This window comes from Aethalodelphis obliquidens, unplaced genomic scaffold (assembly GCF_003676395.1).
Source record: "Aethalodelphis obliquidens isolate GAN/ISIS:26980383/991018 unplaced genomic scaffold, ASM367639v1 scaffold44, whole genome shotgun sequence".
NCBI lineage: Eukaryota > Metazoa > Chordata > Mammalia > Artiodactyla > Delphinidae > Aethalodelphis > Aethalodelphis obliquidens.
In genome coordinates, this window is record NW_020837988.1 from 13,676,646 (window position 1) to 13,697,404 (window position 20,759).

Below are 20,759 nucleotides of genomic sequence, written 5' to 3' on the forward strand. Positions count from 1 at the left end.
AAAGACTGTAAATGAGTACTCTCTATAAAGGAATTAATTAATATGACCAGTCATAGTTGGTTTGACCAAGTTTTTAATAACTCATCTTTTGATTTGAATTAAAATATCATCACTCCATTACACATTCAATAGAGACAGCTGAAAAGTACAATTTCTCTGCAGGGCCTGCAATGAAGGATTTGCAGAATCCTGCAGGGAATCAAGGAACTCTTCATTACAGTTCATGGATTTGTAGGATTACTCTGCACTTTTCTGCTTTCTTCATTGAGAGCGGTCCCAAAATGTATCCTTGACTGTCCTGCAGGTAACTTCTTTCCCACTGGAAAAGTTACTATGTACAAATACTTTAATTAAAGTGACCTGGCAGTTGTGGAGGCCGACCTTTCTGCTCTTTTCTATTCTGTAAATGGAAGGTAGGCTTGACTGCGAAGCACTTTTCTCTGAACCAGTTCTGTTCACGTGTTGCCCAGGGCCCTTTTCTGCACGGCTGGGTTTCAGAAACCTTGTATTGTTATGTTTTAATATGCACTGGGGGCACAGTTTTTATCTGTTTAGTTAATTTCTCATTTTTTAATGGAAGGAAGTACCTCCCTGTATGTTTTAAACAGATACTGCCTTCAGATATATGCTAACGTCTTAATTTGCTGAGGTTGAGAGAAACATAATCCCTTCTATCTAACGGAGGCATGGGTAAAAATGTAAATTATTCTTGACTTTAGAATGCATTTTTTAAAAAGGTATCGCTATAAAAACCATGCATGTGAAATGCATTTTTCTACTCACACTTGAATAAAATATGTCTGATGCTTAGAGTAGGTGCTAAGAATGCCAAAGGCGCATGTTTGGTCTTTATTAAATTTAACATTAAGGCTGAGCAGTATTGAAAAAGTGAAACTTGTCTCATTGACTCATTAGGGCCTCTTTTTCCCTCCACACTGTCCATTCCCTTACTCCCTTTTCCCCAGGCCCTGATTCTGTGTTTCATGATCACTTTGAACCAGTAGTTTTCTCCATGGTGCTGTCAGAAGGATCCTCCTAAAATGCAGATCTATCCTGTGAATGTTCTGACTGAGCTGAGCAGGCATTTAAAGCGGATGTGTTAACCACCACAGGGCTGGGAAGGGGAAAGCGTTTGTCACCTGTCCACCACGTCTATGAGAAGTACTCCCCTTTATAACCCATGCAGAACTGGCTGCATTGCAGAGATCTCCGTATAGACGGCCGCTGACACTCTTTAATCCTTCCATTCGGTGCAGCACATTTTGGCTTCTGCCTTCTTCTCTCGTGCCAGCTTCATCTCTCGCTGCACCTTCACACCCCTTCCCTCCAGCCAGAGTACACCGGATGTGGTTTTCAGGAAGAAGTGTGTGCTTTTGTACACGTTCCTCCTCAGCGCATGTGTGCCCCCTTGCCTTTGGTCAGCCGCCCCCTCACCCTTGTCCTCTGAGGCTCCAGCAAAGCTCTCATCCCCATCCCTGGGCCCAATCAGGTACCACTCCCTTGTGCTTTCCTCTGTTACAGCTCCTGAGGATGCAGGAAGACATTATAATTCACTTCTGTGTCCCCAGCTCCTTTCACTTAGTTTAACACATAGAAGAAACTCAAGTATTTTTTGAATGAATAAATGAATGGACACGCTCTAATGCATGAGATGTGTTCCCCACCTGGTGGTGTTTCCATTGTAAAATGGAAAAGCTTTCAAGTTGTTGTTTGTTGAGAGTGATTGGAGGAAGAAGAGAGAGAATGAGAAACAACTCTCTTTCCAAATAAATATTCATTTGTTTTCTCCCATGAGTCCAAAGTTCCCTAGGCATTTCTTTAGGGTGTGATCTGAAAGTGACAGACACTTTCCCCCTCTAAGGACATCCTTGCACTGATTAACATTTGCCCTCTAATTTAAGAACCCTTTGTCCAGGTCAGAGGATTCACAGGGTGATAGCACAACAAAGAAAATAATGGTGTCACAGCTGGAGAGGGGAAATTAAGAAGTTGCAGCAACTTTTTGGCTAGAGCTTTCTCTTTCTCACATTGTTTGCTTTTCTAACTTAACGTTAAGAATAGAAAGCATTGCTTTTCAAATATAAATTGTCTAAGACTTACCTTGTATACCTCTATTAGAGGAGGAAATTATTTCGTTTCATAGGCTTTCCCTATAGTACAATCAATCAGTATATTCATTTAAGTATGTGGAAACGTCAATAAAATATTTAATTATACAAAACCACTAATAGAGAATTGACAGCCTAGGGCTGCTTTAAAATGTTCTATGGTTAACTCCATTTTAAGACATGATGTTCATTGCAGTTGTAAATTCATTCTGAAATGTGTTTTTAATATTATTTTTAAAAGAATATCTAATACGTTCAATAACTTTGTATACAGTGTTTAGAAAAAACCTGAACACAGAGATTCCTTTGTCTCCTGACTAGTATTATTCATTGTATCATAGGATTCTAAAACTACACCAATGTTGTTAAAGTAATGTTAGTATTAGCAGCATTCATCATCCAGTACTTTGTGTTTTGCAGAACCACCATTTCAGTACAAAATTTCTGTCCATCTGGAAAGGTCTTATTGGATTTGTGAGGTCTTTTTGTTTTGCTTTTTGAGAAAATTGAAACATTTTCAGTTTGTTTCAGCAAAAATCAGTTAAGATTTTATTCTTCTTCAGATCACTTATCACATTGTCACACAATTATTTATTTCTCCATATATGCTCTCATTCATAATTTTTCTAACACATATTTTAGAATTAGGCTAAATTTATAAAATCTTTGTAAATTGTTGCCATATGAGTCTTACAATGAAATATGCTTTGTTTTACATATTTATATGGCATTTGAGGTAACTACAGCCCCTTTGTGAATTGTTAGATGCATGTCATGCCTGGGAACAAAAAAGTTCTTTTATTAAGGGACATATAATAACCAAAGTGCTTATAAAGCCATATGATAAATATTGAAGTCACAATGAGGACAAAAAACAATCCTTCAGTTTAGTAGAGAGAGAGAGAGAGAGAGAGAGAGTGTGTGTGTGTGTGTGTGTGTGTGTGTGTGTGTGTGTGTGTGTGTGTATACATACATCGTTTTTCTTGGGTTTTTCTTTCAGGTATAGACTTCAGACTGTGAAGTCCTTAGCTGGAGTGAGTCTTATGTTGAGGTTACTGTGGGCAAGTCTGAGATGGGATGACATGGCAGCCAAGGCTCCTCCAGGAGGAGGGACTACACGGACAGGTAGCGGTTTTTTATTTTCGAATTTAAGTTTAAAAGAGAAAAATCTCTTGACAGTTCACTTCATTTTAAGCATGTCTGTTATTTATTAAAATATAGTGCTAGTATTTTAAAAACAAGGCTTTGGTCAAGTTTAGCAACACATGCTATAAAATCCTGGGGGCCGGGCAGGGGCGTTTCACATTATAAGGGTAGTCACTAATGTGTGAACCAGTGTGAATTTTTAAAAGATATTTCTTACCGCACAGTATAAATCATTTAAATTGGGACATCTGGAACCCTGTGCTTGCTGCTGCTCTCCTAGGGTTTTTATTATTTTGACCGAATTTTGCCACCAGGAACTAAGCTGTGCCCAAACAGCATTTTGCTCAGTTGAGAAATTTTCAGTGACGAAGAAACTCAGTATTGTTGCAATCTAGTGATGGTCCTGCAACTGTTCATTAAGCAAATGTTTCCAAAGGTTTAGTCTTTTTTTTTTTTTTTTTTGCGGTACGCGGGCCTCTCCTGTTGCGGAGCACAGGCTCCGGACGCACAGGCTCAGCGGCCATGGCTCACGGGCCCAGCCGCTCTGCAGCATGTGGGATCCTCCCGGACCGGGGCACGAACCCGTATCCCCTGCATCGGCAGGCGGACTCTCAACCACTGCACCACCAGGGAAGCCCCTAGTCTCTTTTTTAAAGTACCAGATGTTGTACCTTTTTATTCTCTGAATATTTGGGGTGGTTATTAATACTATGTGAATTAAATCACCATAGAAACATCTGAAACTGAAATCACAACAACAGAAATAATTAAGAGGCGAGATGTTGGTCCTTATGGCATTCGATCTGAATATTGTATCAGGAAAATCATCTGCCCCATTGGAGTTCCAGAAGCACCAAAAGGTAAGGAGTAGAAAGAATTCTTTTCTTTTATTATTTACCTGTTAGCCATATCTTTTATGAATTGAAGTTTGATTATAATTGTTTCTTTAACTCTTTATTCAACTTTTGAAAACAATACTTTTTCATCACAAACTATTCTGTTTTTAAAATGATATTTAATCAGTAAACATAGCAAAATTCCACTAGACACACAGTGATGCCTACAGTCATGGTACCAGGCAGAGGAAGGGTACAAATACCTCTTTTATCAGTAATTAAAGATATGGAGCAGTGGTTGACACCAGACCGTCAGCTCCAAGACTCAAGCCTTTGAGTCTGTCTGGTTGTAGTCCTGGAACCTGCTGTAGAATCTGACACATAAGTGGTCAGTGAAGATTTGTTGACTCAAGGGTTCAAGCTATTGTGTAATACTTCAGTGCTCAGGGTAGAAGTAACCTAAGAGGCATAAAGAGTTACTCAGGAAACATTTATAGACACCTACATGATAGGCCTTAGGTGGCAAATACATAGAACAATGGAATCCAGACCCTATTCTAAAGGAAGCAAAGAAAAGGTATAATAATTCTATACTTGAGAATCAAAATTATTAACACTAAGAAGAGTCCAGTAAGGTGTCCAGATTCAAGATATATAATTAGACAAAAATAAATAATTTTATTTTACCTGTGTAGTAAAAATACTTAGGGGAACAACTATGAAGAAACGTGTAAAAAGAAGATGCTGTCTATAAATAGAAGCTTACTATTTTATAGAAGTTAATTGTCCCCAAATGCGTAAATTTAATTTTTTGAATCTTGATTGAATCAACTCAAAAGCTCATCTTGGAGAATAAATGAGAATGGCTTTTTTGAAAAGAGTAACAATAAGGGGGTAGCTGCCCTAATAGATGATGAAATATTAGTATAACTAAAACAATGTCCTGGAACAGGAATAGACAGCTCAGTTGATAGGCAAAGACACACAGATGGAAGAAGGCGTTCCTGACCAGTCGTCAGTCTTGACTCCACAGCCGTTGATGCAAACCACTGCTGTCTCCTTGAATCACTTTTCTTTTCTTGTATCACTTCATACAATCCAGGTCCTGCTGCTGTTTCAGTTTCCTTCTGTTGCTTGCCTGTGATTCTACTGCTTCCCTCTTCCCTGAACATACGGGAAGGTTCAATGCTTGTCTGTCGCTACTTTTTATTTTTAGAATCTTATCACTGGAGATTATATCTATTCTTAATAGTTTCCGATCCCTCCTTTACATTAGTAAGTCTCCAGTCCCTCTTCTCGGTGCCCTGATAGGGAAATACAGATCGCCAGAGTTGTACATTTCAAGGACACCCAGCCCAGCTGGGAGGAACACGCTACGCTTCTTGAAGGAGGTTGTATCCACATTGCGGTCTGAAGGATGAATTAGGCACCAGTCAAATGAGGGGGAAGGAGGCTAGGAGTAGTGTTCCAGGCAGAGGGAACAGGCTGTGGAAAGGCTAATAGGGCTTTTATATCAGGGGCCAGCAAACCATGAGCTTTGACCCACCATCTGCTTTTGTTAATAAAGTTTGATTGGAACACAGCCACACTTTCTGACTTATGTATTGTCTTTGGCTCCTTTTATGATACAGAGTTGAGGAGTTGTAGTAGAGACCATCTGGCCTGCATAGTCTAAAGTATTTACCATCTGGCCCTTTAAGAAAATGTTTGCCAGTCCCTGCTTTTCATGATATAAGAGAAGATGCCAGAAGTACTATAATTTAGAAGCTATATTGCTTAAAATACTCCGATTTCTTTTCCAAAGAAACACCTACGCCTCAGAGGAAAGGCCTTCGATCGAGTGCATTGCGGCCAAAGAGACCAGAAACGCCCAAGCAAACTGGCCCTGTTATTATTGAAACCTGGGTAGCAGAGGAAGAGTTGGAATTATGGGAGATCAGGGCGTTTGCTGAGAGGTAAGGAAATGGTTTATATGTGATCAGATGCTGAAGATTTTTATCACTTCAGAATTAAAGAACTACCCCTTTAATAGTTTATTCGATATGTCCTAATTTTGCTCCACCTTTTGATTCTCTACCTGTGTATCGTTTATTAACGTCCTCTTTCTAATTTTTATGAGTTATCTACTTGTCAATTTTGAATTACCTTAATTTAAATATTTTATTTTTAAATTGAAATAATTTTATACTTTTTGTATGATGTGGAACTTAACCAGATTTCACTTAATATTAGATGCCAGATGCCTAGTAGGATACAGGCATACTCATTTTATCGCGCTTCGCAAATACTGTGGTTTTTACAAGCTGAAGACTTGTGGCAACTCTGCATTGAGAAAGTCTGTAGGCACCATTTCCCCAACAGCATTTGCTTACTTTGTGTCTGTGTGTCACATTTTGGTAATTCTCACAGTATTTCAAAACTTTTCATTATTATTATATTTGTTATGATGATCTATGATCAGTGATCTTTGATGTTACTACTACGACTCACTGAAAGCTCAGATGATTATTAGCATTTTTTAGCAATAAAGTATTTTTTAAATTAAGGTGTGTACTTTTTTTTTTAGACATGATGTTATTGCACACTTAGTAGACTACAGTATAGTGTAAGCATCACTTTTATATGCACTGGGAAACCAGAAAAATCATGTGACTCACTTTATTGCGACATTTGCTTTATTGCAGTGATCTGGAACCAAACCCACAATATCTATGAGGTATGCCTGTAGTTTCTGATAAATTCCTCCTTTCTTTCCCTGCAGAGTGGAGAAAGAAAAGGCACAAGCAGTTGAGCAACAGGCTAAGGTTAGTGAACAGAAGAAGGCAGAGGACTTCAAGGCCCAAATGGAGGCTCATCTCAAACAGCAGCGATTGGCTGCCCAGCAGGTGGGGGAGTTGGTACCAGTCCCACCTGGCAGCGAATTGACATTTTTAGCCAAATTTGTACACACTAAAAGCACAGTAATTTTATATTCATGTGGTTTTATTTTTACATGTATCTCATATATATCTTAATTTCAGTACTTGAAAATAGCTCTGTGGATATACCAAGCTTTGGTTTTGCAAAAAGTGTACACATTTCAAGAACAATGTTTGAAGTATAATTTCTCTTATTTATTATATTTATAATTCAAAGGGTAGTTTCTAAAGATAATTTTTTCCTGTAAAATTCCAATCCGTAAAATCTCTGTAGTCTATGAAAAAGTGAGTTCTACTAAAAGTATAAGTTTGTTGTAATTGGTGGTCATCAGGCTACTGTGGTCTCTTAGTATTTCCATACTGTGATGTATCATATGTGCCTGACTATTTAGGGACCCAAATAAAAGATAATTACCCCTTCCTTCTAATAAGAAGATACTGTGAAAGTTTTTAGCCAAACTTGAATATATAAACTTTCAGGATATTGATAAAATAGAAATAGATAAAATAGGTATCATTAACTTAGTTACACATAACTTACTTAAAAATTACATATTACATAAATAAATCAGACTCATTTCCTCATGTTTTACCTTTTTCCTCATATTTTATAAAATATTTTTTCAAGTTCTTGTATATTTTACAGTGGTTTACTATAGGTCATCTTCACTTAGATCAAAGTTTGAGATAACAGCACTTCTGGATTTTGTCATGTCTATCTCTCCACTCATAGAAAGACTGTCTAGTTGTTTTGTTTTTCATTTTATGGATGTGTTTTGTCATCTCTACAATGTAATCCAAGGTATTACTTTTTGGGGGGGCCAGGGGGTCAATTTCTTTAATTTGATAATGAGCTTTTCTCTGGCAGTTGAAAGTCAGAACCTGAACTTGGTGATGTATTACCTCTCTGAGTCCCCCAAGAACATTGTATTCTTTGCTTTTCCTATGTGTGTCAGTTTCTGAGGTGATGGACATGCACCTGTATATAGCTTAATTGAACAGAGCAGTATATACTTAATCTATATATTACTTCAGAATTTTTATTTAGGGGCTTCCCTGGTGGTGCAGTGGTTGAGAGTCCGCCTGCCGATGCAGGGGACATGGGTTTGTGCCCCGGTCCGGGAAGATCCAGCATGTCGCGGAGTGGCTGGGCGCGTGAGCCATGGCCGCTGAGCCTGCACGTCTGGAGCCTGTGCTCCGCAATGGGAGAGGCCACAACAGTGAGAGGCCCGCGTACAAAAACAAAAAACAAACAAACAAAAAAATTTATTTAAAATATCTTTCTCAAAACAAGTCAATCTTCATTTTAATGTTTTCCAAATTTAGCAATGAAGATGATCGAAACTTTTTTTTCCATGCAAAAATTGAGAAATAATGACAGCTAGAGTTTAATGACAAACTTGCTGTTTTGAACATGTGTACAAACCCAGCAGATTTTGTGGACATGTCAAACCTGTGATTTTTTCCCCCTGTAATTTTTAAAAAATTTTTATACAATTTTTAAAGGTTGTACTCCATTTACAGTTATTACAAAATATTGGCTATATTTCCCATAGTCAACATTTCCAATTTTTGAAGGCATAGCCCCAGAAAATAACTGTGGGTTTAGCTGTTTTGTTTTTCTTGCCTCCTTTATTTTTATTTATTTTTATTTTTTTTCATTTTTTTTTTTTTTTTTTTTGCGGTACGCGGGCCTCTCACTGTTGTGGCCTCTCCCGTTGCGGAGCACAGGCTCCGGACGCGTAGGCTTAGCGGCCATGGCTCACGGGCCCAGCCGCTCCGCGGCATGTGGGATCTTCCCGGACCGAGGCACGAACCCACGTCCCCTGCATCGGCAGGCAGACTCTCAACCACTGCGCCACCAGGGAAGCCCACCTCCTTTATTTTTTAACTGATCCAATTGGATGACATTTCCAAGAATCCAAAACTAAGCTCCTTTTCTTCTTTTTTTTTTTTAAATATAAATTTATTTATTTATTTATTTTTGACTACGTTGGGTCTTTGTTGCTGCGTGCAGGTTTTCTCTACTTGCAGCTAGTGGGGGCTACTCTTCGTTGCGGTGCGCGAGCTTCTCATTGCGGTGGCTTCTCTTGTTGCGGAGCACGGGCTCTAGGCGCACGGGCTTCAGTAGTTGTGGCTTGTGGGCTCTAGAGTGCAGGCTCAGTAGTTGTGGCACATGGGCTTAGTTGCTCCACAGCATGTGGGATCTTCCCAGACCAGGGCTCGATCCCGTGTCCCCTGCATTGGCAGGCAGATTCTCAACCACTGCGCCACCAGGGAAGCCCTCATTTTCTTCTGAGGAATGAGAAATTATGTAAAATACCTCACATTATTTTAAGGCATAGAGGACATATACAAAAGTAACAGTAAAAAGACTAGGTATGCTGTCTTTGGTGAGCAGTGTTTGATGGCAAGAAATTGTTCAGCATTGGAATTTGATCTTCGTACACAACTCAGCTCCAGCATTTACTAGCTCTGTGACCTTGGGCTAGTTTTACAACCTCTCTAAGTCTCAGTTTCCTCATCTTTAAATCACAGTACCAGCAACTTTATTGGGTTGGTCCAAGAATTAAATAAGATAATGAAGGGGTAAAGGGTTTGCCACCAGGTTTGTAGTCAGTGCCAGCTGTCGGTTTTTTTTTGTTTGTTTGTTTGTTTTAACATCTTTATTGGAGTATAATTGCTTTACAATGGTGTGTTAGTTTCTGCTTTATAACAAAGTGAACCAGCTATACATGTACATATATCCCATATCTCCTCCCTCTTGCATCTCCCTCCCACCCTCCCTATCACACCCCTCTAGGTGGTCACAAAGCACTTAGCTGATCTCCCTGTGCTGTGTGGCTGCTTCCCACTAGCTGTCTATTTTACATTTGGTAGTATATATATATATATATATATATGTGCATGCCACTCTCTCACTTCGTCCCAGCTTACCCTTCCCCCTCCCCGTGTCCTCAAGTCCATTCTCTATGTCTGCATCTTAATTCCTGTCCTTCCCCTAGGTTCTTCAGAACCAGGAAAACTGGACAGCTACATGTAAAAGAATGAAATTAGAACACTCCATAACACCATACACAAAAATAAACTCAAAATGGATTAAAGACCTAAATGTAAAGCCAGACACTATAAAACTCTTAGAGGAAAACATAGGCAGAACACCCTGTGACATAAATCACAGCAAGATCCTTTTTGACCCACCTCCTAGAGAAATGGAAATAAAAACAAAAGTAAACAAATGGGACCTAATGAAACTTAAAAGCTTTTGCACAGCAAAGGAAACCATAAACAAGGCGAAAAGACAACCCTCAGAATGGGAGAAAATATTTGCAAACGAAGCAACTGACAAAGGTTTAATCTCCAAAATTTACAAGCAGCTCATGCAGCTCAATATCAAAAATATAAACAACCCAATCCAAAAATGGGCAGAAGACCTAAATAGACATTTCTCCAAAGAAGATATACAGATTGCCAACGAACACATGAAAGGATGCTCAACATCACTAATCATTAGAGAAATGCAAACCAAAACGACAATGAGGTATCACTTCACACCAGTCAGAATGGCCATCATCAAAAAATCTAGAAACAATAAATGCTGGAGAGGGTGTGGAGAAAAGGGAACACTCTTGCACTGCTGTTGGGAATGTGAATTGGTACAGTCACTATGGAGAACAGCATGGAGGTTCCTTAAAAAAGTAAAAATAGAACTACCATACGACCCAGCAATCCCACTACTGGGCATATACACTGAGGAAACCATAATTCAAAAAGGTCAAGTTGTAGTTTTTACATGTGTAAACTTAAACTGTCATGTCGATAAGCTGTCAGGAAAAGGCAGCAATCTCTGGGTAAAGAAACGCAAATCGTCTTTAATAACACTATAGTCTGAAAGATCCGATTATACCGTTCTGTATAAAATAGTCTAAAGGATTTTTCTGTAAAAATACTTGAACTGAAAAATATAAATCTAGTAAAATTATTTATTATTTTCAGCTTGTTTGATTGCAGGTTTGCCAACTTGAATAGTGATACTTAAATATTGACATGTTCTTTATGATTGGGTAAATTAACATGACAGGTCCCATCATTTGCTGTCTGTCTGTTCTAAACCCCACAGCTGAATCGCAAGGTATCCCTATCTCCAGTAAGATCACCCACGTCTCTTGCACTTTCAGTCTGAAAGCTTGGACCTTTGCACAGACTGGAAAAACTTGATCATTTCAAATTTATGTTACCAAAAACTTACTGCTTTTAATAAAGTATATGTGATTTAGAGTCATAAAAATGTTGCCTCCCTCGAGAAATTAAATTCAAGTGTAAATTTGTACGGGCATATTTTCAGAAGTTAAATATTTTAGAAATTTGGTGCACTTTCTTAGATTGAGAGGAAATGTGGCTGGACTTCATGCAGAATGGTGTTTTTATTTGGAGCGATTTTGGTTCATGATTTCTCTCCCTGACTTTTCTAGAAACGATTGGAACAGCAGAAGCCTACAGTAATTGCAGCTTCCACTACTTCCCCAACAAACAGTACAACTAGTACCATCTCTCCAGCACAGAAAGTTATGGTGGCCCCCATAAGTGGCTCAGTTACAACTGGCACTAAAATGGTACTAACTACTAAAGTTGGATCTCCAGCTACAGTAACATTCCAGCAGAACAAGAACTTTCATCAGACCTTTGCTACCTGGGTTAAGCAAGGCCAGTCAAATTCAGGTACACAACTGTGATTAAATAAAAGATTGCTTTCATTCAAGAAAAAGAAATTTCAGTCCTTTACCTACTGAAATGAAATGTTTCTTTAGAAAAGTATTTTTCTTCTGCAGCTGATTGAGCAAACAAACTGTAACAGTAGGTTTGTTACAGATAATATTCATAATATTACATTAGCAAAACTCCTCTCTTACATTATTTCACTTTCAGCATTTACATGGTTCACTTACTTTGAGTGGAGAGGAATGTTTTCTTAAAAATACAAAATGAGCCACATTTCATGCATTGGTGCCTTCCTAGAAGTCACTACGTTGCTGGTTATTTTAAATCTGAAGCTTATTAAATGTCTTATACCCCATTAGCCACCAGCACAGCTGCCACATCTGCTACAACCATTGCCAGCACAGGTCAGACGTTCCAAATTACAGGCAATCCAGTCACTATGGCAGGAAAAGTAATTACCAAACTGCCACTTCCTGCAAACAGCAAGATTGTCGCTGTAAATGTGCCAGCAACGCAAGGAGGTAAGGGAAATGTGAAGAGTTTTAATTCACATTTGCCAGATCATACTGTTGCCATTATTTTTCATTTCCTTTTCACTGATTTCAGTCTTCGGATCTCACATTTTATGTAGCCCACTATAAACCCCCGCCACACCTGGTTTCTCCTCAGGAACCAAGCAATACCTAATGTTTTATGAAAGGGGCAGTTATCAATTACTTCTTCATCTTTTTTTCAAGGCGTTGTTCAAGTACAGCAGAAAGTCCTGGGTATCATTCCATCCAGTACAGGTACAAGTCAGCAAACCTTTACTTCATTCCAGCCCAGGACAGCAACAGTCACGATTAGGCCCAATACCTCAAGCTCTGGAGGAACTACAAGCACTTCCCAAGTAAGAGTTCTTTACAGGTTTATTTGGTGTTAACCACATTGGTTGAAGTTTTTAGAATGGCCTCTTCCAGGATTAATCCAGCTTCTAATTTTTCTTTACCTTTTACTTAATCTGTGACAAAGTACTGATTTTTAAAAAAATCTGTTACTTACATTTCAAGTGAACTGTTAATTTTTAACATTTAGTTAATAGCACATTAGTATAGTTTATGAATCATAAGAATTGCTTTCCAGGATTTTACAAAGAAAACGTCTTTATTGAAAACAGTGGGCAATACTGGATCACCCAGGAAAACGACGTGCTATGCAGCTAAGAAGTAGAGTGAAAACATAATCCACAGCATTAACGAGTCTATCAGCTGATATGCACACATACTAGATACATCATTTCTTTGGCACTAGTATTATGGAAAAAGTTTAATGTTTTGCAGACTTGAGAATGTTCTAAACCTAACACTGAAAATAATATGCTGTGTAGTCTCTCCTTTAAATTAGGAAAGAACTTCTGGTCTCTGATCTTGCCCCTGTGTTCTCCAGGTTACAGATAAGGATTGGAGCTCAGGGAAAATAGGACTCATCATTTTCCTGTGAGCAACTGTGGTGGTTATAGAGCAGAGCTTTCTTGGGTCTTGTATCCTTCCTTTTAGTCTGTAGGCTATTCTTGGTATCAGTGACAAGGAATTTCTTGTGATCTCCTTTAAATTACTTTTTTCCCCTCAAAGTTCTATCTTTATTCTGATGCTTAATATAATTTAATATGTAATGTCCAAGAACTTCTGTAATTTCTGTAGACATGTTTATCAATATGGAATGTTTAAAGGTATCTGTTCTAAGTCCATCATGCTTTAGTCTTTTAAAAACATTTTAATTCATTGTCCTTTGTGTTATTTGTAGGTAATCACAGGGCCTCAGATCCGCCCTGGTATGACGGTGATTAGAACACCACTCCAACAGTCAACACTAGGAAAGGCAATTATTCGAACACCTGTGATGGTACAGCCAGGTATTCATCCATCCAGTATTATCATTTTACATCTAAAGAGTCAGTCTAGGAAATCTATAATATTCTGTATTTGGCACTCTACATACTGGAAAATATCAATATGAATTAAGATTTCGAAGCATACTAAATTTCTGATTCATCATGGGATACACCCATAAGATTTTGTTTCATTTCTGGCATTGTCAATAAGAGAAAAGCAGGTCCAAGTATGCTTGTTAAAAATGTTCTTAAAACCTCTAGTAAATGAGATAGATACATTCAGATCATTGGAGTAAAGAGAATGAGCAAAGAAAACAGTCTGTGTGGCAAAAGATAAAATCAAGGAAATGGCTAAGAAGCATTTAAATGGAAAGCATAAAACAAGATTACGGAGGCAGTGCCTGCCCTTTTTAATGTAAATAAGTTAAAGCTCCCATATTAAAAGTTGAAGCCTGTAAAGATTGAGTGAAAAAAGAAATCGAACTGTGCATTTATGAGAAACATTCCTAAAAGCAAATCACCAGAGAATGTAAAACATAAAAAGATGGTCAAAGACACATGAAATAAAGGACAAAAAAAGAAAGAAAGAAGGGATAGGCAGAGGGAAGACATGCATAATCCTACTAATACTGAACAGAGTCGAATTCAGTATTTTAAAGAAACAATAACTAGGACAAAGAAAGTCACTTTATATTTGGCTTAAAGATATAGATTGCAGTGAAGGTGCAATCTTGGATCTTTAAATAAGATGTCATTGAAGTGTATAAAGCAAAAACTATTTGAGATCAAGGAGGGATTAACAGAAGCATAGTAGACCAGAAACAGACTGTATCAACTTTTGTACCTTTAGGAATACACACTAGTTTTAAATATTTATGAACTATTTGTATGAAAATGGTCTTATAATGAGCCACAGGTAAAACCTTGATGAATTCTGAAAAGTAGAATGTGTATAGGCTACATTTTTTGTAGTAAAGCTAGAAATTAACATTAAGGTAGTATACTAAGAACGCTTACTTGCTTGGAATTTAAAAACGTATGTTCTCAAAAGTAACTTTTATGTTAAAGAAACATCAAATGTTTCATCACAAACAGATTATCAAGTAGCAGCTAAGCCAGGCTGCAAAGCTGAACTGAGAGGCAAATTCATTCATTCAACAAATATTTTTGAGCACCTACTCTAGGCATTTGAAACATATTGGTGAACAAAACAGACAAAAAAAAAAACTCATATTAAATCTTAACCAGAAGTTAGAAAAATATATAAAACAAGTCTTAAATGAAAATAGGAAGAAGGAAGTAAAGTATAAGTAATGATTATAAGACAGAAAAGGCCAATATTAAACCATTTTCTTTTTGCAAGTCTAGAGAAAGGGGAACAAAATGCTAGTTTACAAAAAGTAGGAATGAGAAAGTGCAATAAAAATAGAAGGAACTAAATCTGTTTGAATAACAAGGCATAATTATATACTATGCTTATAAATTTCAAGTCTTAATGACTCACATCAAGGAAAGAAATTTGGAAAGTTGCCATAGTGTTACCTACAAAAAAGAATTCCAGACCTCATGGTTTTATGGATAAAATTCTTTGAAATGGTTAGGAAACAATTTCCTTCTTATAAAAAATAGTTGCAGGCCATAAGGGGAAAGGAGTAGATAAATTCTTTCCCATTCATTTTACAAATTTAGCATAATTCTAATATGAAACATAGCATAGTATTTTTTTAAAGGAAATATCCTAATGCCTAAGCAAAATTTACCCCAGAGAAGAAAGTATGATTCCTTATTTCAGTTAATGCTACAGAGACAATTGGTAAAATTCAGTATCTATTCATGTTTAAAAACAGCTGTCAGTTAGGCAGCCAACTAAAAGGAAAGATAAAACTAATGTAAAGAAGAAAAGTTTATGGATGATAAATGGTAATATACTTAGACTTGCATATGTGCATATATAGCTTCACATATGAGTGTGTCTGGTGTGTCGTATGAAAAGCAAGGTGGCCAGTGAGGCTGGTGGGGCCCAGTGAAGACAGTAAGAGTCTTAGGAGTTGTGGTCAGAGAGGTCGAGGGTGGATGGATGTGTGTAGTGTGTGTCTGAGTGTGTGCAGGTCAACTTATCCCTATTCCTACCACCACACTAGCCTTTCCCAAAGTTGAACACTCCCAGGTTGTAATAAAAAGTGTTTTAATTTTTGAATTTTGATGATAATCTAAACATAATTGAACATGTACATATTGGGGATCATCTGAATGACCATCATATAATCAGTCAATACCAGCCCTTTTATCTATCTGTGTTTATGATGACACCGTATCAATACAAGGTGATATAAGGATGTATGTATACATATAGCTGATTCACTTTGTTGTACAGCAGAAACTAACACATTGAAAAGCAATTATAGTCCAATAAAGATAGAAAAAAGAAAATACAAGGTGATAAACGAAAGTAACTTTTCATTAACTGTTCCTCAAACTGCAGTACAAGGACAGAGTGTTGGGGTCCAGAAGTTCTCAACTTCAAGCACTTGTCTATATGTACTGCACTGTTTTTTGATTCATCTTGAAGAATAAGTGCACAATAACCAAGTAAAGTTGAGAAGAAAGAGTAATGATGAAAAACTTACACTGCCAGTTTTTATGGCATATTTACAAGCCACCAGAATTTAGGAGCATGATACCAAAGGAAAGCAGACAACTGAAGTCATGCAGACACTGTGACGCTATCATACTATTTCTGATTGCTGGAATGTGATACTTTAGTGATAGGGTTGGAAAGGGTTCAGTGAAATGGGCACCCAGTGGTGATGGGAGTATGAATGGGTATAACCTTTCTAAATTCAATTTAATACTATGTTCCTGCTATGAATCCAGTAATTTTGGGAGGAGTATATTCTAAGGAAATAATTAGAAGCACATAAAAATTTATAAGCAAGGATTTCACCAGGGTATTATTTAAAAAAAGAAAAAGGGAAAGTGTTCTAAATGTCAAAATAGGTTTAATTTTATACATAATGCAATAATATTAAGCACCGGTCATTTTAAAAAATATACACAGAAATATATATGTAGACATATGAGGAAAAACAGGAAGTGAATACAAAATTTCAGAAATATAATATTTATGAATTAATAATGAATTCAGATTTTATAAGTGTAAAATTAGCTGCCAAATAATTACCACCTGCTTTTCCTTCTAGTTTCATCAGGTTAAATGAGAAACAGAAGTTTTTAGAAGACTATGGAGCCATTTCAGTTAAACTTCATTCATTCTATAGATGTTTATTCAGCAGTAACTATGGAAGCACTTGAGCACATTGCTCTAGTATTGAGGATACAGGGGTTCTTGCCCTCTTGGTTCCTCCCAACTAAGTAGCAGATAGCTGTAAGAAAAACTCATTTATAAATATAATTGTCCCAGAATATTCCAGATTCTATATGTTTTGTTTAAAAATCACATAAATTAATTATTATCTTTTCATTTATATTCCTAAGGAAAGGCAGCCTAATCGCACATTTTACATAGGCTCTTCCATCTTCCCTATTGTCATTTTGGCTTTAGATTCATAGGAAGAGCATTATTATTATTTTTTATTTTATTTTATTTTTTGACTACTGCAGAGAGCAGGAATGGGAGAGTGGTTGTTAGTGAGCTGAGTGGAAACAGGCTCACTGACAACCAGGTGGGTCCTTTGGGTGTGGGTTTATGGCTGAATGCATCAGTATGTCAGCATCCCGTAAGTCTTTTTGAAAATTGAGAAGAATACATTCATCTGAAGCGTTAAACGACATTTCAACTCAGAGTATTGCTTAGGGCATAGAAGCATTCTAATGTTTTGCTCTTTGCATAGGTACTCCTCAACAGGTTGTGACGCAGATCATCAGAGGGCAGCCTGTTTCCACTGCGATCTCTGCCCCTAGTACAGTTTCCTCAACACCTGCACAGAAAGGACTAACTTCAGGAGCACCCACTGCAAGTCTACAGCCTTCAACCTCACAGCCCCCTCGCCCCCAGCAAGGACAGGTGAAGCTTACCATGGCTCAACTCACCCAGTTAACACAGGGCCACGTAAGTAATGTGACTTCCATTTTAACTTTACAAGTGATCTTACTTACTCTTGCTGTAAGCTTTAAAACACGTACTTAATCTTTGGACGTTTAAAAATCTACTTACTTTTTTAAATGTCTGGTTCCTAGAGTCAAACAAAAATACTTTTTTTTAAAAAAAATTATTTATTTATTTATTTTTGGCTGCGTTGGGTCTTCGTTGCTGTGCGTGGGCTTTCTCTAGTTGCGGCGAGCGGGACCACTCTTTGTTGTGGTGCCTGGGCTTCTCATTGTGGTGGCTTCTCTTGTTGTGGAGCATGGGCTCTAGGCATGCGGGCTTCAGTAGTTGTGGCTCACAGGCTCAGTAGTTGTGGCACACAGGCTTAGTTGCTCCGTGGCATGTGAGATCTTCCCAGACCAGGGCTCGAACCCATGCCCCCTGCATTGGCAGGCGGATTCTTAACCACTGCACCACCAGGGAAGCCCAGGAAAGGCTTTCTTAAAGACAGAAAATACTAGCCATAAAGGAAAAGATTTATAAATTCAACAACCTTAGAAATAAGAACTTCAGTTCATCAAACATTATAAAAGAGTGAAAAGAATGAGGGAAGGTATAACTACAACCAGCCAAGGACTATTCTGCAGAATACATGAAGAATTACTACTACAAATTAAGAAGGAAAAAAATCCAGATAGTTCGGTAGGAAAAAAAGAGCAAGCAAACTTGTCGAGAAAAGAGGAAATCTAAACGTCCATAATCCAAAAAACTGCTGAATTTTGTTAGTAATGAGGGAAATGCATATTAAAACCATATATCTAAGAGATTGGTATAAACTAAAATGTCAGACAAAATCAAGAGACAGCAAAGACATGGAGCAGAATGAACTCTCATACACACCTGGTAGTAGTATAAATTGCTTTAGCCACCTTGAAAAACTGTAGACACTATGTAGCAAAGCTGAAGACACATGCCCCACGTCATAGTAGTTCTCCTTCTAGGTATGTTTCCTGGAGAAGTTCTTGTTCGTCTGAGCACCAGGGCGATGGACATGAATATATACAGCAGCATTGTTCATAAGAGTCAAAAACTGGGAACAACCCAAATGTCAATCGTCAATTAGATAAATAAGTTGCCTTCCTCCAGCAATGGAAGTGAACAAACAACAGCCACATAAAACTACATTGCTGAGCTAAATAAAAAAGCAAGTAACAAACAGAATTACAGTATGATCTATTTGCATAAGATTCAGAAACAGGCAAAACTAGCTACATGTGTAGGGTTATGGGCCTGCTGCATTGCCTACCTGGAGGGGACACCATTTGAATTCTTCCTGAATGGTGCTCCTGAAGTTGTGAGTCTGCGGCCCTTAGAGAGCTATACCTAAGTGGTCGCACTATGAAGAACTGCAGTTATTGTAACAGTGAGAGTAGTGCTTACCTCTAGGGCAAAGGAGGGGAATTAAGACCAGAGCAGGTCACATGGCGGCCTTCTTGGATACTGGCAGTGATGATCTGAATGCTGGTTTTATAGACGTTTACTTTATAATTATTCGTTAAACTATACTTGGTATTGTATGTAGTTTTGACTGTGCACAAAAATGTTTTAGAAAAGCAATAGTGAATAAAGCAGGGGTCCTCAACCGGTTTGCGGCCTTTTAGGAACCAGGCCACACGGCAGGAGGTGAGGGGTGGGCGAGCGAGCAAAGCTTCATCTGCCGCTCCCCGTCCCTCCCCGTCCCGCGCGTCACCGCCTGCACCGTCACCCACCCACCCACCCCGTCCGTGGAAAAATTGTCTTCCACGAAACCAGTCCCTGGTGCACAAAAGGCTGGGGACTGCTGTAGTAAGGGACTCCTGAGTAAAGTGCATGGAGCTTAGCATCACTGTAGGAACTTTGTAGCATCAGTTTTGGCTGTTAGGAACTTAGGGTGGCTTGTTTTTACGTTTGCTTTCTAATTCTCCACCATGTTCCTGATGGTTGAGGATTAAGAAGTCCTGGACAGAAGAGGCAGTGCAGATGGAGTTTTTAGTTCCTAGTCCCCATTTGGATGATTACTCAGACATCAGTGACCGTCCTCACATGGTGTTTGCATTCCACGTCTAGAACCCTAAGCTTTCTATACGTTGGCACACACCAACACACTCCATAGGTCATTTGGTACATAGTGAAAAAACTGAAACTAGGAGACCTGGGCTTCTCATTATATCTCACCTTGAACTTGCCGTCTCACTCTGGGTAGGAGACTTGAACTTTCTAACTTGAGTTTCCTAATTGGTAGAAAGATTGTAGTAATAATATTTTCTCTCCCTAATCCACAAAGTCACAAGTCTGTTGTGAGAATCAAATGAGGCATGTCTAAAGTATGTCTAAAGATGCTTTGAAAGTTATAAAATAAGATGATTTAAAATCAGAATTTTGTGCAGACCTTAGTTATTCACTTCACACCCTTATTTTATAGATTGGGAAATTTAGATCCAGAGCAGCGACGTTACTTACAGACAGATAACCTGGCTGTCCGTTTGGAGAACTCAGACTGGAACTCTGGATTGTTAGTTCATGCTTTTTCCACTAAACACCATCAATCTTTTAAAATAAATATTCTTATTTTAGCTTATCTGAATTTTTCTTGGTACCATTCCATAGACATTCAAATACATATGTTCATTATTTTAAAGGATCTGTTCAACATAAAAATGGTATACTTGCAGATCGATCCTTTGAACACGGTTTACATGTTGTGTGTTTTTTCCGTAGGGTGGCAATCAAGGTTTGACAGTAGTGATTCAAGGACAAGGCCAAACTACTGGACAGTTGCAGTTGATACCTCAAGGGGTGACTATACTTCCCGGTCCAGGACAGCAGCTGATGCAAGCCGCAATGCCAAACGGTACCGTCCAGCGGTTCCTCTTCACCCCACTGGCAACAACGGCCACGGCAACCAGCAGCACCACCACCACTGTTTCCACTACAGCAGCAGGTAGAACCTGGGCTTGTCGGAAATGCTGCTTGTTAGTGTCACGGGTTGCTAGGTGACAGAGGGGGCCAGAGGGCCGGTCTTTATCTTTGGGAGGATGTGCCTCAAGCTGGTGAGTGTCACAGCTGACTGGTCAGCCT

General features: G+C 38.3%; 1 protein-coding gene across 1 annotated transcript in view; it reads left to right on the forward strand.

Annotated features, from left to right (window-relative positions):
* Positions 1-20,759, forward strand: part of BPTF (bromodomain PHD finger transcription factor) — a 145,912-nt gene that overhangs the window by 87,094 nt on the left and 38,059 nt on the right. Inside the window, 9 exon segments of the mRNA XM_027081168.1 lie at positions 3,109-3,233; positions 3,986-4,114; positions 5,895-6,045; positions 6,852-6,894; positions 11,481-11,727; positions 12,465-12,616; positions 13,510-13,618; positions 17,449-17,666; positions 20,400-20,622. Of these exon segments, the coding sequence (XP_026936969.1) occupies positions 3,109-3,233; positions 3,986-4,114; positions 5,895-6,045; positions 6,852-6,894; positions 11,481-11,727; positions 12,465-12,616; positions 13,510-13,618; positions 17,449-17,666; positions 20,400-20,622 (1,397 nt within the window).